The 16661-nt window shown below is 36.2% G+C and overlaps 1 protein-coding gene across 3 annotated transcripts in view; it reads right to left on the bottom strand.

Annotated features, from left to right (window-relative positions):
- The window catches only part of CBLB (Cbl proto-oncogene B), a 132159-nt gene that overhangs the window by 64393 nt on the left and 51105 nt on the right, over window positions 1–16661 (bottom strand). For all 3 annotated transcript variants that reach the window (XM_026852952.1, XM_026852958.1, XM_026852967.1), the window contains exon 3: window positions 332–478. In XM_026852952.1, coding sequence (XP_026708753.1) covers window positions 332–478 — 147 coding nt within the window. The remainder of the gene's footprint in view (window positions 1–331; window positions 479–16661) is intronic.

Below are 16661 nucleotides of genomic sequence, written 5' to 3'. Positions count from 1 at the left end.
ACTATCTTCACCTTAGAATGGAACCAATAAACTTCATGCAATAAAGTCTAATTTAGGATGGGATGTAACTGCCCTTGACAGAACTATCCACACATTTTTATTAATCCTTTGAGCGAACTACAACACTTAAAAAAAATAAACAACTTACTAATAATGAATTTACCTATTTCAGACAATATAAAGACTTGAACAAGAAATTACCTTTAAAATGCCCACCCACATACTTAGAAACATTATTTGGATTTTAGGAAAACAAACAAACAAACAATATCATTCCTTTTGTGCTTATCATTAGAAAGAATTAAGGATTTTGTAAAATGTTAGTACTTACTTATCTCCAAAGAATTTTCTCCAGAAATCTGCAGCATCAGCTTTGGTGATACGGAAGTTATCACCCTGGAATTGGCCATTGGGAAAAATAGCCTTGATTTCTGCTAGCATGTGGCTGAAGATGAGGGACAGCTTTGTTAGGTTTCTCCTGCAGATATAATAGGAAAAAAAAAATCACATAAAATCCTTAAAATTTAATAAGCTGAATGAATCTTTCAGTATCTCATATATTCTGCATATTTGTGTCACTGTGTGACACAGAAAAACCCACTGATATTTCAACCGAAAACACAAAGAAATACAAAACAGTAGTTTGTAGTTCCATGCACTTCTGAGGACATATTTATCATTAAGTATTCATGAATATAAAAACATCTGTTCAGCAACAGATTTGAGTTCTCAATGGCATATTCCAGTTATGTTTCTGATCCCCATAAAGACTAATCTTGTGTATTTTTATTTCATTTAATCATTGCAGAAGCAGGAATGTATACTAATTAAATAGCTAATACATTTTAAAAAAACCCAGCCATATCAAAAACCTCAAAATATAGATTTACGTATGATATTAAACCTATTTCAGTCCAAGTTTCTAGAAATACAAACACAGCACAGGACTAGGTTTATTCTTTTTTCCTATGACAATTTTATTATTTTTATTCTTTCCAGTCTTCCCTTACTGCAGCTACTTCCTATTCTCTTTTTAAATGTCTTTAGTTAAAACTTGCTTTCAGTGGCATGTTAGAAACAAGAATAAAGCTTTTCTTTGCTACCAGCTCACTTCCATAAGCTTTCCAGACTTGTATCAGTTAATTAAAAATTATTTTGGTTTTGGCACAGAAATCCCAATTAGTGTCATGCAAAGAACAGCATCCTTAAAAGCAAATAATCCTTTTGTATGGAAAAATCTGTGGGAGATGGTGAGAAGAGGAGAGAGAAGAAGGGTGAAGCAATCTTTAAGAGAGTTTCCTTCTGAAGATTCCTTAGATGATCCTTGTAGTAAAAAAAGCAGTATTGTCCCTCATGATATATGAAATAGAGACCATGCAGGATACTGAAGCTGTTTCTGATGAAGTACTTGTATCCTTATGTAATTTAATGAGTTAGAAGTGTTCTGTGTCAAGCCCATTCACCTTTCACAATCTCAGGTACTGCTTAATAGTGTCTCAAACAATTTAATGAGAAACATAATAAAATGTTTATCAATCATGTAATTTATAACCGCTTATAAACAGTATTTTAAATAAATTCAAGGTTATTTGTAAGTCCCTAGGCACATGAAAAGATTAAGGGAGATTTTTTTACACATGCACACCAAATACCTTTCAGAACGCTCAATATCTCAACAAAATAGTTGAACAGATTTCCTAGGGTCTTCCTAAAAAGAAAACTCAACTTAGTACTGAAGCAGTAATTACTTCAACTAAATTTGTGAACAATTTATAATAGGGATTCCAGCAGAAGCTGTTTTGCAGATTTTAACAACGGTTTGCTACTGGGAAAACTACAATGAAGATAGTTATTTTGAAAACATGAGTAATGTAAAACAAACAAAACAAACCCCTGATAAATACACCATCCCTCCCCTCACAATTCAGAATAGTTGTAGGGCTATTTCTTTCAGAGTCCTTTAACTCCTCCAGTATAATCAGATGTCTGTAATTATGACACCCAACTGTTCTGTATTTTCTGGATTTGTTCCTTGCTATCCTCCTTCTTATTTCCTTTCTACTTTAATTACACACATGTGCTCTTTATTATTTTATTCTTCAGAACTCAAGCCTGATGCAGAGAGCAAGCAACAGATATTTTAATGTGGCTTCCTCAGCCTGTCCTAGACCCAAGATCAAGCAAAAAGCTTTCTGTACTCAGGACAGATGGCAACATGATTCGGTGCAAGTTGGAACAGAGCTCTCCCTTGCCCGATACACCATGTATCTGTCTACATTAGCAATGCACTGTGCTGCAGGGGTCTTTTTCATGTACAGCTTGTTGGACTGGTGAGGCTTGAGCCCTGTAGCAAACTAAGGGATGAACTCACGTACAGGTGCCATCTGGGGCACTTCCTTGCCCAGAGCCAGGGGTGTGTGTGGCTGTATGCTTGAGTCCAGGCACATGCACTGCCTGTTAGGTATAGCTGCACAGTACATGACCAGCACCAACTGGTAAGAACTGGTCAGCAAATGCACAGTACAGACATGCATCCAAATGGCTGTATCTAAATCACAAAGCCTGTTCTTTCCATCTTTGAATAGCACCAGTCACTAAGTTCATCAATACACTTTTGTTTCACTATAGAAGTTGACTAAAACAAAAGTCAAATTATTTGTTTGTATTTGTATAAACAACAACAAAAAGTTTTAAGATCAAACTAAGATACCTTCTTTTTATCTGACTGTGAAGCTGAAGCTTCAAACCAACTAGAACCTTATTTGTGCCTGAACACATATCACAGCATATATGCACAGCAGAAAATGTCAAATCCTTGATCATTTATATATGTGGTAGCTGTGTTTCCTCTTAATTTTGATTCTTGCTCTACCAATTTATTATCTCAAGTCCTACTTTGGTATCAAATCACCATTTTTGCTTAGACATGCTTAGGTGCTACCAGATCTTGGTAACTTATTGAGACCAAGATACAAAGCTGAATGATTTCAGAAATGGCTTTCAAGAATTAGACAAGGTACAGAGATAATGCCATAAGGGTGGGCCAGTGATTCTCCCTCCCTGTGCATTTCACTCTCCAGACAATGTCTGGTTTACTACATGTACTTTTGCTGACTTGCAGAGGGCTTTCCCAGGGCATCTCAAGAAGCACATACTCTATCCACTTGACAGTCTGTGTGGCTCCATTTTCTAAGTTAGGATGACTCATTTCTCTCTCCCCATATAAAGATGGAGCAATGCCAAAAATTTTCCATATCATTTTCCATTCATAAGTGTAAGACAAGGTATTTAAGTCCTATTTATTTGTAAAACAACAACTAAAACCATCAGCTTCAGCACTTTAGAAGCCAAAGAACTGCTCAATCTGAGCCACCTATTTTAAGATTCATTCCCACCATGAGACTGTAAAGAAAGCAATCTGCATCTCTTGACTAACATAGGCCTTTCTTTTCCTGGTCACAGTGAAGACTGGAAGACTGTTGTAGCAACAGAGACATAACTGTACTCATAGTCCAGTGGCACAGAAGGGCTGAGCAGATACATGATCTGGAGAGACCCTTTGATTCACTAGGAGGGAAGAGATACCTTAAGGGATCATATTTGAGCTACAACTCAAAAAAATGGTATCCAAATTCTAGAGGAAAAAATGGTTTTAATGCCTCAGCAGCCAGCCTTCAGGGTTTAAAATTATACCTTCACTAGCAACCTGAAGCAGGTTAGAGGTGGGATTTCTTTCCTCAGCTGTGTTACACCTGGTACAGAGCACAAACACAATCTTTATTTCTGTAGAGAATGGTTTCATCCTGATGAGAAAAAAACTATCTTTCAGAAATCAAAATAAAACAACAGTGCCTCTATACCAAATTGAATAGAGATGATCATTCTCCATAATATAAGAGCTACTGTGGTAAGATTTAAGAATATTTTAACACTAAATGATACTGTATCAACTGCATTTTATACAATGCATAGTGTAAGTCTCTTCCATATTATTTGCAACATAGGCGACACCTATTACTTGATGTCTTTCCTATGATTCATGCTTAGCTTTTGCTGACCTTCTTGGCAACTCAAACTGATGCCATACAGTTCAAACACCATATAGAATTTGATTTCTGAAATACCAGTTTTTCAGTCATACTCTATTATTTGTTGCCAGACATGCTTTTATGTGACAGATCTACTGAAGAACCAACAAGGTTCAAGCCAACCTGAGAATGCATGAGATATAAAAATTAAAACTTGAATTTTTATTTCCTGTAAACTTGTGAAGGTCTACTGAATCAGTAAACATCTTTTGGTTAATTAGAAGATAGATGCATTTTCTTAATTTCAAAATTAATCTGTCTTTTGGAGTTACAACTCATCAGTGAGTTTTCTAAAATACTGACAGTAATGCCTGAAAACAAGAATTGTGAATTGTTCACTTTTCCGTAAATGACTATATTCTGAATCAATTTTCTCTTCAACTCTGGGGAGGGAGGGGTCAAGCTAGAGAATACTGCAAAGATTTCATACCTGAAGGACTTTTCAAATACCCAGTCATATGTGATTTGAAAACAGGGCTTAATGTTAATATTACAACATCCTAGCCATAACCAGAGCAGCAGCAGCTAGTACTAGGTCTGAAACAGTCCTACTCTCCTGGATCTATTAAGCAGGAAAGTGAAGCATGACCGGCATGTAATAACAGAGGTAAGTTTTGGCTGTGCCAAGGCTGCAGTCACTGTATGAAAGCTAATTTTACTTTTCGGAAGGCAATATGGTCTAGCAAACAGAACTGGATGGGGAATTGGGCAGTGTCACTTCCTTTCCGCCACTGGCCTGATTGATGAGGTGGGAGGAACACCTGTGTCCTGCATTTACTGCCTGCCTATGCAGATGAATGGAGTAAAATACTCCGAGAGCTTCAAACAAATATACTTGGCAGAATCAGCATATAAATAAATACACAAAGCAAAGCATACATCTGTGCCCTGATCCTTCATTATTAGTGGATTTCACAGTTGATAATGAAGACAAAGTTATTTTAGCAATAATATTTATCTCTCATGCAACAACTTGGAAATGCATAAACCTGCTTGCATACTGTACGTGTATATAATTTCTACTTTCATGCTTGTATATTACTATCTCACATAAAACCCAATTATTTTTATTTTACAACTATATATATTTCAAGAAAAAATTCTGTAGAAAAGAAGTCGGACTGTATATCTTTCCAGTTATGTCATTCCAAAAATTAGGTTACTGCTGGGTTTCCTTCTTCATTCCATCTAGTAAGCATTTATCTTTCTGCATCCACATAGATATACTTTGTTAAACAACAACCTGCTGTAATAAACAATATATCAACTCTCCAAGCTCCTATAACTCAATCCCCGGCACAGAAAAACAGTCTTTAGAGCTAGAATAAAATCCATTTGGCAGCTAAGAATATTTTCCAGATAGATCTGACACAAAAGTACACCAGACTATTACTAAATAACAGATAATTCCTCTACAATTCTTATTTAGAATAATTGTACAAAGACAGCTCTGTTAGCTGGCAAAACTGCAAATCATAACTGCTTATGAACCAAGATAAAAGGAAGTTTGAAATGCTTTCATAAGGTGAATTGTTTATTTTAACTTTTAAAAATCCATCCCCCCCAAATATTAAAGCTTCAAAATCCAAAGCATATGTACAGAGCTCATTTCACATAATTAGTTATATTCAAAACAGATTTCTGATCCATATGTTCAAGTTGCAGTAAAACAAGGGATCCTACAAAATAGATGTTACTCATTTAAAGGGACAGAACAGAGTCTGGTGATTCAGGTACAAGAGGGAGGTGGAGACCCACTGTTCGAGCTCTTCCAACTTTGCTCTCCAAGAATTCAGCCTTTACATTTTGTACCCCAGGCTTCCATTCTGTTAAAAAAACCCAAACAACCCTTTGCAAATTATTTCCCATATGTATTTCACCACCATGAGGAAAATCATATCTGTCCATAATGCCCTTCACAGATTATACTTCTGCCATTAACTACTGACAAGTGATACAGACAGGAATGCACTAAATTCAGGACAAATCATGAAAAAACCCGTATTTCAGAAGTTCTCCAGAAGGCAGGGGAACATAATTAAAAATAATATATGCTGCATGCAGTTCACTCTTGATAATCCAGTATAACCCTGATTCATTAATCCCCCTTCCTAGTCTAGAACTTCCCTTTTCATGGACAGTAAACATTGGAAGAAAAAAAACAACACACCAACCAAAAAAAAAAAAGAGCCAATACTGCTGTTTTAGAAGACTATAGGTATAGAATACAGTTACTCTTAACAGTGGAGCTCTCCTTAACACTAAGAGGAAGCAAAGGAAACCAAAGGTTCCTGTCAACATGTCTGTGGAGAAAAAAGAAAAAAAAAAAAAAGAAAAAAAAAAAAAATCTGTCTACCATCATACTTGGCGATCAGCTCAACTCTGGATCTGTGCAAATTTTTTTTTAATTTTTTTTTTCCCCCAAAGCTATATAAGGACAGGGTATTGTTCAGGGACTAAAGTATATGGGCCTATTCTTGGGCTGAAATATTCCTGGGATTAAGAATAAGCATGAGCTATTTTCCTACTGGTGCTGCTGACTCATGGAATATAGACAAATAACCTTGCTGTGCTTTAATACTCTTCTGTAAGCTCAGAAAACAAACAAAAAAAAGACTGCCTTAAACATGGTGAGGTTCAGCCAATAATTAAATTCATCATATGATGAACATAAAAAACAAGTATAAAATTATAAGAAACTAGCTGGAGGCAACAATTACTTTTCCCTTGAATCCTGGAAGAGCTGAGTTTATCATGAGCAGGAAATCAGTACCCTTCTTTGAACACGTCTCCATCAACCTCTCTGACAGATACAAAGAGTTACTGTGCAAGTCTACTGCAGCTGTGCTATTCACAATGGATACCAAAAGATAAAAATGGCAGACTTTGGATAAGATTTGGGCAAAGATGTTTGGGAAAACAAAGTTGATCACAACGTCACCTTGAATTTTCCTCCATCTTTTTCTTTGCTTAAAAAACATTTTACATTAACACACCAACTTCCACCTGCAGTCTGGTTCCTTTTGTTCTCTTATTTTAAAGACCAGAAGAATATCAAAATGGAAGAAGGCAATGCCTGAAAAATTTAAAATTTTGTTCCATCTTTCAAAACCACTTATCAGCTGTCATTGCTTTTACAGTAGGTATTTGCTGCCATATTTATGGAAAATTAACATAAAATATACAATAGCTTAGTAAAGAAAATGAAATATAGATACAAAGATGGCCACTGTTTCTCCAAATCTAAGACTCCAGAAACTGATGAGTGTCTACTCACTACTCTCTCTCTGATCTTTCATTTATTAACTGGCATGCCACTGTGCCTACCAACATCTCTTAAACAAAGTTCTATCCAATGATTATATTTGGTTTTTGCTAAACACACACTCCATAAAGCAACAATCATGAATAGCTCTTGTCAGCTGGGCTTTACAGCCCACGTTTTCAAGATTTCACTACTTCCAGTTCTGTCCATAGTACAGTTATCCAGCCCAGATGAATGTCTCAGGGTACTCCTAAAGTGATTTAATCTCTTTTCTCACTAGTACTCAGGTATACAAAGGTAAAAAACATGTCCATGAAATGAAAACAAAGAGCATTAGCAGGAATTAAAGTAAACAAAGGAAATACAGTCTGCATAAAGCAGAATGCAAGCTGTCAAAAATGAAAAATGGTGTGTTGACAAGCTAAAGATCTAATAATTTTCCCCATAAATAGTTATTATCTCTATTTACTTATGCAAAAGGACAGAGGTAACAACAAAAAAAAAAAAAGAAAAAAAAAAAAAAGGATTAAATACTTTGTATAGTCAATCCTATGACATTATAAGTAGCAACATAAACTAAGAACTAACAGATTTGTTGATTTTACTACTAAAACTTTTAACTGAGCAACTTTATCATCCTTACAAAACACATGATTTAACATACTTAATCTGATATGTATATAGATTAAAAAAATAGAGCTGAAGACTAGTTTTATTTGCTATTTTTTAACAGTCACTTGATTTTGCACTATGGTTCCACTCATTAGTGGAACATAACATGTTGTTTAGCACTGTTGTTTCCTATGTCCTCCTCCTGCAGATGTCTTTGTCTACCAAGATCCAATGTTATTAACTGAACACTGACTGATGTGTAACGCCAAATATCTCCATCTATAAATAAAACTGGAGCTGTCACAAAAATCCCCAGGAACAAGGGTAAATCCTGTTTTTGAAAAGTTGAATTAAGTCACTAAATACATAAAACTTTTTTTTAAAAATATGAATTATTATGAAACAAGGAAGATCCAGTTAGCATGCTTTCACCACCTTCCAAAGCTTTCTTCAAGTGGAAGGAGTACTCAAAAGTACACTTGGCCAAAATAAGCAGTCTCTTAAAGATAGAGGTGTGGTAGGTGTCATTTTTAGCACCTGATTAGGACAGTAAACACCTTGAATTTAATGGAAAAATGTGGTTACTACCATAATGCATACTATCCACGTACTAGAACTATAACTGATAACATCAGCAGGTGTTAACATTTCCCCATATAATCATCACTCTCATAATTCCCGTGAGGATTACTTAGTTTGGAGATTATCCATGCCATGCATAAAGCACATCCGTGCCAGGTCAAGCAAAGCTGCATGCAAAAAGAGACACTTCTGTTATGTGGAGCAACTCAAGTGACACTGGAAGGGATACAAGGTTGAGTCTGGCACAAATCTTGCCACAGCTAACAGCAGCAGCCCAAAGGCCAAGGATGGCACAAGGAGGTACTGATGTGACTCAGTGTTTTATCTGCTTGACAGCAATCTACCATGAGCAAAGTGGTTTAATTCTGTGTTGTGCTTCATCTAGTTTGTTGTCATGTAGCACGAGGAAACTCAGTGGTTCTGAGGTGCTAACACCAACAAAGCACATGTGCCTTATAGCACCCCAAGTAAAACTCTTAGTATCCAGGTCTGCCTGCTATCTGAGCAGCAAACAGTCGATTACACTTCACTTTTTTGGGTTGCGGTGTGCTATTTTCTGACACAGAAATAGTTCAGAACACGTACTGCAGGCTTGTTTATTCTGAATTTTCTATTGACTCTATTACCTCATCTTAAAACCTGCTGTAATTTTTCCTACATGAAATAAATTAAAAAGAAACTCCATAGAAATGTGTCCTAAGCAACAGACATTATAAAGTACTTACCTTTAAATTAAAACCCTATTGAATTCTACAAGCGTAGTTTCTTGTGTAGACAAATCTTCCTGGTTGTTAAACCGTTAATCTAAATTTTTTCAGGCTTACTGCTCTCGTCACATTCAATGACTGAGGAAAAAATATGCAACACAATATAGCCATTGCTGAAAGCAGGACTGGTAATACCTTTTGCTGACATTAAGGTTTGTCAAACTAATATGTATGTCTTTCTCAAGTACCTAAATCCAATTTTGATATTTAACAGGAAATGGTCTTTGGATCACATGCACCTCCTAGTACTCTCGTGAAAACTTACACAAATTTGGCTATATGATAAAACTGAGAAAAATCTTATCCAACGGGGTCCAAAACAAAATTCAAAATTCTCAGCTCCTGTGATTGTCTAAATTACATATGAAAAAGCTGCAGACAACAACTCAGCTTGAGCTAGCTTGTAGCTGTGTGGCACAACTCTTTCTCAAATAGAGAACTTTCAACACCAAAGAGGATAGGATAAGAAATTTTTTTCTTAATTTCTCTCAGTGAAGCACCCAATGAATGCAAAAAGGAAGACTGTTTGATTCAAAGCCAAAGACAGAAGCTAGAGAAGGGAGATGGAAAGAAATAGATGGCAACACTGAACTTGGTGAAACTTGAATTTAAAAGGTATGATAAATGCAGAGCAACACAGGAAAGCCCATCAGAAAATGTCAGTGCTTTTAGAGAAGAATTTAAACATCACAGAATAAAACAAACTGTAAAGAGATGCATTAAACATCAGGAACAAATGTACTATGGTTGCTTGCTATAAGTGAGTATCTACACTGTGCATTCAGGCCTACCCAGGAATGGAATAAGAAAATGTAATGGAATAAGAAAATTTCTTACTTTAGAGACAATCACAATGTAGAAAGACAAAGGGGACCAATCATGGTCACACATACAACCTTACTTCTAGCAATTCTTTTGAGATCTTACCTTTTCAATTTTAAAACATTGTAATTCAATTTTTATTTTTTTTTTGTGAGTTGTAAGTAGTGCAATAGCATTTTTTACTAGTCAGATCTTCTGATACAGAGAAGGGATCTGAACAGGAGTTTTAAAATAACTTAGCATTCACTTCCACACATTAAGAGAGTAGAAAAGTATCGAAACAAATGTATTTTTTCTAGATTATTTTAAAATGTGCCATAACCTGCAGCGTCACACATGATTTCTCCTGAGTGCAAGACAACAAGATTACAAATCAACAAGATGTTCCAACATTCCTAAGAGACTGGCCAAAAGGGAAATTTCCTGGCTGAGCTGCTTTTGAGACTTAGTTGAGCGACAATGATGACCTGCACATTTTGCCCTAGAACTCAATTTTTTCTGAAGTCCTTGGATACTACTTTTTCAGCCTCTCATACATCATTACTTCTACATATTTGTTCTGTGGCAGTGGTAGGAGCCTCTCATCCAAAGCAGAGTTCTTTGTTGTACAAAGACTAACCCTCTTCATCCCACATATCTCCCTGTTAAAAGTATCATCATTAAATGAATAGAGGGACAGTCCAACTCTACATCTTCACAAATACAATTTTTCAGACCTTCAAATATATCAAAATAAGAATTTTTACTCTAAGCCCTGAAATAAGATTCCATGTAGGCAGCCACTCTCATTAAAGCATTCTAAGAATTGTCATTAAAGCATTCTAAGCGCTGTTTTTCACATCGTCTAAAACACGTATTTACCAAAATGAAAGTCCAAGTGAGAGAAAAATAACCCACTGAAATAATCAGCCTTCAAACCACATCTCAAGTAATCCCTAAAGTTATTGAATTCCTATCAAACATACAAAAATTCCCATTTCCTCAGATGCACTTTAATCAAATCCACCTAAAATCATTCACTGAAAATGATTTAAACATTACTTAGTGCTGAGATGCAGCTTGTTTGCAACATCACACAAATGCATATGGCACAGAAATATACAAAATAAGATATATAAAGTACTGAAACTGTATGCAGGTCTTAGAATAATCACTGTGTTTATTTATTCAGAGAATGTAAAGTGACTTTCATTCAAATAACAAAGTTACCATCTCTGGCCAAAAGCAGTAAACAATACAAATCTACCCTATTCACCTTCACATATACCCTGAAGCTATCAGTCTCCTGTCCTCTCACATATCAGGAGCACTTCTAAACCATTTAAAACCAGATACATTGCTGCCAGGTCTTGTTAGGAATTTTATCTGTACAGAACAGCAAAGAAAAAAAATAATCAAACACTTGGTTCCAAATGGTTACTTGAAATAGTTTTATGATGCTATACCTACTTACGGCTCACAAGGATTGGGTCGGTAGATATCTAACAGGACATTTAGGAACAATCTGGCACCAACTGGGAATACAGCACAGATCCTGGGAAAAGTCTAATAGATTTCCCCTTTATAACAACATGTGTGATTTCATAATAGCTAGAAAAAATAGAATTGGCTGAAGTATTTTCATCAGTAATTTGGACTGAGTAAAAGCAGGTGCTAAAAAATGCAGAGATATAGTTAGACAGACAGCTGTATTTTTCATGAAAACTGCGGCAGAATCTTTACCTTCAGGAAGTACTGATGTCAAATTTCAGAACAGAAGCTGTCTGTAAAAATCAAAATAAAGCATTTTGCTTCTTTACTCCTTACCTCCCATGAGAAGCAAAGGAAGAGAACAAAAGGAACAAGACTGAAAAGTTCTTTGTGAAAAACGATTTTTCTTTTTTCATCTGCAGTAACCAATGAAAAAAAAAATGTATACCGTGACCTGCTTACAAGATATTTTTTTTCCCCCTTTCAACATTAATAAGCTTAACCTATTTCAAGGCCTATGTTTATAAACATGGGTCATCCCCCACTGCTTTCAACCAGTGGTGAAATTTTCGTATGTGGACACAGTAATATGGGAGACAATCAAACATTTCAAAGCAAGCTACATAGCCATGGCCTATGAGGGATGGTCTGTCACGAATAAATAATTGGGCTTGAAAAACTGATGCAGAGGGTAGGCATTAAGGGTTTGTGCTTGAAATAGAGGGATGTACCAGCTAAGTTATACAGAGATCTGCTCTGTTCAGCACATTCATGGGAAAGCAGCTAGCATCAAGATGACAAAGTTTGCTGATTACATAAAGCCATTCAAAGGCTGTAAGGCTGACAAATAACAGCCAAATATCTGGAGTGACTGAACAACAGACATGGCAGATGAAGTTCAAATATACATGAAGGCAAAAATGGTGTATCCGAAAAAATAATCTTGACCTGATGTACAAAAGGTAAGGCTCTGAGCTGACCATTGCCACTGAGAAGCAAGACTGCGGATTATGATAGGCAATTCCATGACAATATCAGCTCAGTGCTCATTAGCAATAAAACAAAAAAAATCAAATAATATTAATTATTAGCAAAGGAACAGAGAACAAAACAGAAAACATAATTATGCCACCATACAGAATCATAGCCACCTTTATCAAACCAGATATAAGAACCAGATGTAAAAAAGATACATCAAAAACCAAGGATTATCAAAGCTACGAAATGGCTTCACAACTGAGGAAGAATTGAGTATGCCAGGACTCATTTTTGAGAAGTAACCATGGAGGAAACCTGACAGAGCTCTACAGATTGCAAATGGCATAAGGAAGATGATAGGGACTGACAGTAACTTCAGATTAAATGAATCTGATGGGATTGAATTCCACGAAATTAAATGATGCTGATGGGAAGCAAACTCAAAAATCCCTGATTCACAAAAGTTGTTGCCTAAGCATACTGTGGAGGCAAGTTTAAAGAGGCTTGAGGGGAGACTGGAAAAATACCAGGAAGATCAGCTTCACTGAAGGTTACTAGAGTAACAAAGCACAACAAGCTCAGGAAATCCCTGAGCTAAAAATGGCCAAAGGCTGGGAGGTACTAGGGGAATGTACTATATTATGCATGTTTGCCCCATTTATTCTTCCTGAGGTATCTGCTTACACTTACCATGGAAAACAAGAATAATCATACTGATTCAGATTAAGAGTCTGTCTTAAGAATTTAAGACATGATACTTACGACCATGGTAGCCTATGTTCTTAAGTTCACTCTTACTTCATTCCTCATACAATCTGATCCCACAAAATCTTTAATACCTTCTAGCTTATAAATTAACTTTGGATGCCTTGGTGAATGGAAGCATCCTACAACTTGACAATTGTTCTTTTTCACCCCCATAATAGAGATGGAAAAACTGAGGTTACCCAAAATGTAGATTGTATCATGTGGGGGGCTGTGTGTTCCACCAGGAGGGTGGCCTGGCAGTCTGACAGTAGGAATGGCAATGGTGCAACACTACATTAGGCAAAGATCCAGAAAGTACCAGGGTCATTCAGGAGCAGGGTGCTATGTTGTGCTTTAAAATTATAGATGCAACAAAAACCTAGAAGGGTATTTGCCAACACTGGAGAAGTGAGTAGTGTTAAGAGCTGATGGCGCAGTCAAGTCACAGATGTCTTCCAAGATAGTCAACTTTAATAGGAAGAGCCAAGTAAGACATCATTCCTAAAATTAGATCAAGAGGCTCACAGAGAGCAAGAGTCCAAAGAGGATGAGAAAAGGTTACTATACCACAGCTGGAGTGGAAACATCAAAATTCTGAGCAGCAACGTGCAAATCTGTACGTTTTACTCACTGCTAAATTTTATGACATGGCAAGCTACTAAAACAGTACAGGAATACAATTACAATTGGAAAATAGACTAAAATTCCTTCCAGTAAAAATATTTTTTAAGGGATAAAGGTTCCAAGAGTCACACCCGATATTTATTCCCCTGAGATTTAGCAGTCACACAGTCTTGCCTAGCAATGCAGCTTACTTTGTTACTTGCAAAAGTAAACACCTTCTGTGAATATGGATTCCTGGAACAACCAACCAGCCTCTGAAACCAAATTGCTTTGAAACAGGAACATAATACTAAAGACAACAGTTTTATTCTATCAAACACTGAAGCATTCCAGCGCCTGCTACCAAAGCAAGTAAGAACAGAGGAAACAGCAGACAGAATTCACGCAAAATGAAACAAACAAAAAACTCTGGATATTAAAAAAAAAAAAATCTAGCTGTAAGTTTCTAACCACTCTTTTTTCATGAGTCATCTTAAAATCACTGCACTATATATTCTGGCAAATTCTTGCCACTTGAAAATACTTATATTAAGATTATATGAAATTGTATATACTATTTTTAGTTTGGGGACCAAACATTTCAATTTCTCTAATTACCTGAATGCTGTAGCTATTTTGTTTTTTAGCATACAGTCTAAAGACCCACAGGGCCGAAATATTCACAGCCAAAAAGATATTCCCACTTCTGGTTTTCAGACAGTCATCCTGGGATAGGAAAGGAGCAGTAATTCCCAAAATGTAACACATATTTAATTGGCCTTTTATACTATGAATAAGAAGAAGATTGTTTAGACCAGAAGCGAGGGGAAACAAAGTTAAAAAATAAAAGTTCACTCCTTCCATCTCTGGGAAGCCCAGAGCACCAGCTACCATGGCAGATGGTCTGTTGAGGTTTTGCACAATTCGAAATACCCATGACAAAGAGCTCCACTTGGTGTGGCATATTTGGTGTTGGAAACCACTTTCACTCATACTAGCAGTTTTCAGCCTGCATAAGTGACATGTGATATGAATTGGCTGACATAAATACTATTTCTGTTGTAAGTCAGTATAGCGAATACTTGCGATCAATAGCTATCGTTCGATCTTGTAGTCAACAAATTACAAAGTCTCTATCTGCTAAAGAGACTGAAAAAAATCATTACCAAAATAAGAACTATTACAGCTGTCTACAACAGTTATATACTAAAGAAGCCAGTGCAGCCAACTTGAACCACATCTCAATCTGTATCAGCAAAAAGTATTCTGGAGATATTTTGTGCCCCAAGTCCCTGCACAGCCTGCCCTGTCCCTGGCTGGCTTCCCAGAAAAAAGCAAGGCCCTGTACACCAGTTTCCACCAGAAGTCCCACAGTACTTCTTCACTCCTCCTATTCCCTAATGGCTGAAAGTAAATTTTTCATCTGGCTCCCAGAGAAGATAGAGGAAAGAAGGTGACAGACAGACAGGAAAGGGGGAACAGATGTGGCAAAGGCCAAATAGTTTTCCTGGGGCTTCTTGCTTCCCACCCACCAAGCCACATTCCACAACTCCACAAGGGAAAGCCCCCTCTTTAGTACTGAAGATAAAATAGTATCTGACATAAGAGAGTTTCTCTTACAAAACGCTCTTCCATGGAAAAGACTGAAGTAAAGCATGAAACATCCAGTGCACTGCACTCTTGCGCTCTCATACCAGCCTAAATCCCAACAGATCACAGTAGACATTTGGAAAGGGAAAAGAACCATACTTCATGTTAATACCACGAACAGATAAAGTTCTCAAATACTCCTCCAAAGAGCCCGAGGATTAAAAGGCCTGGCTGGTATGTCATAGCGACTCATTGTTAAATCCAGAATATTAAAAGATTAGCCAGCCAGAAGAAATTTTCATTTTGACATGAGTGATGTTAAAAGGTAAACAGATCTAGAGAAGGTATTGTGAGAAAAATGTCAGAAGAAGGAATTGAGGACATTAAATTATTTTTTTTTAAAGGTGAGGAGTAAAGAAGGATACTATAAAACCCTTTGAAAGCTAAGAAATTATTAAAAAGTTAGAAAAGAGGCAAAAATATGTTTCTGATTCTTCCTTCAGAACTTTATAGTTCACATTTTCCTCCAAGTTTAGTCACCTTAATTGCACATATGATTCACAACAGGCTCACTTGATAGTAACAGAAGATACATAACTAAAAAGGTAAATTTTTTATTTCAATAGCTAAGAAAGACCTTTGTACATATGAACAATTTATTTCAGACAAAATGTAAAAAGTATGTGAAGAATAACTCTATTTGATTTTTCCAATTCTTAGCCTTTCTACAATATGGCTGCAATGAGCATACTAATAACAGCAACAATGCACTGAGTAGTTCAAGATCTCACACTAGCTGTACATAGCTCTCAGAGAATATGAAAGCTATTTACTTCCAAAAGCAAACCCTTAGTATACGTTAGGAACAACATAAATAATTTTGAATTGACACTAAACAGCAGTTTCAATTTGCAATGGTTACTCAAAAAATCCCAACTGTAGAAATAAGAAAGTGTTTTCAAAATAGTTAATTCTGAACAGCCTACTCCAGCTTTACTTAAATGTTTTTAGCAGCACATTTAAGCAAAATGCCACTGGGACAATGCAGCTCCTTTGGAAGGAAGAGCAATGCTAAATAAATCGTAGCTAATCTAATGATTAGCTAATCTAAAACTCACTTAATGGTAACTTTGAGTG

The sequence above is a fragment of the Athene cunicularia genome, assembly GCF_003259725.1.
Source record: "Athene cunicularia isolate RWA chromosome 1 unlocalized genomic scaffold, athCun1 chr1_part1, whole genome shotgun sequence".
Taxonomy (NCBI): domain Eukaryota; kingdom Metazoa; phylum Chordata; class Aves; order Strigiformes; family Strigidae; genus Athene; species Athene cunicularia.
Note: the sequence above shows the minus strand (reverse complement) of the source record. Positions and strands in the feature narration are given on the sequence as shown.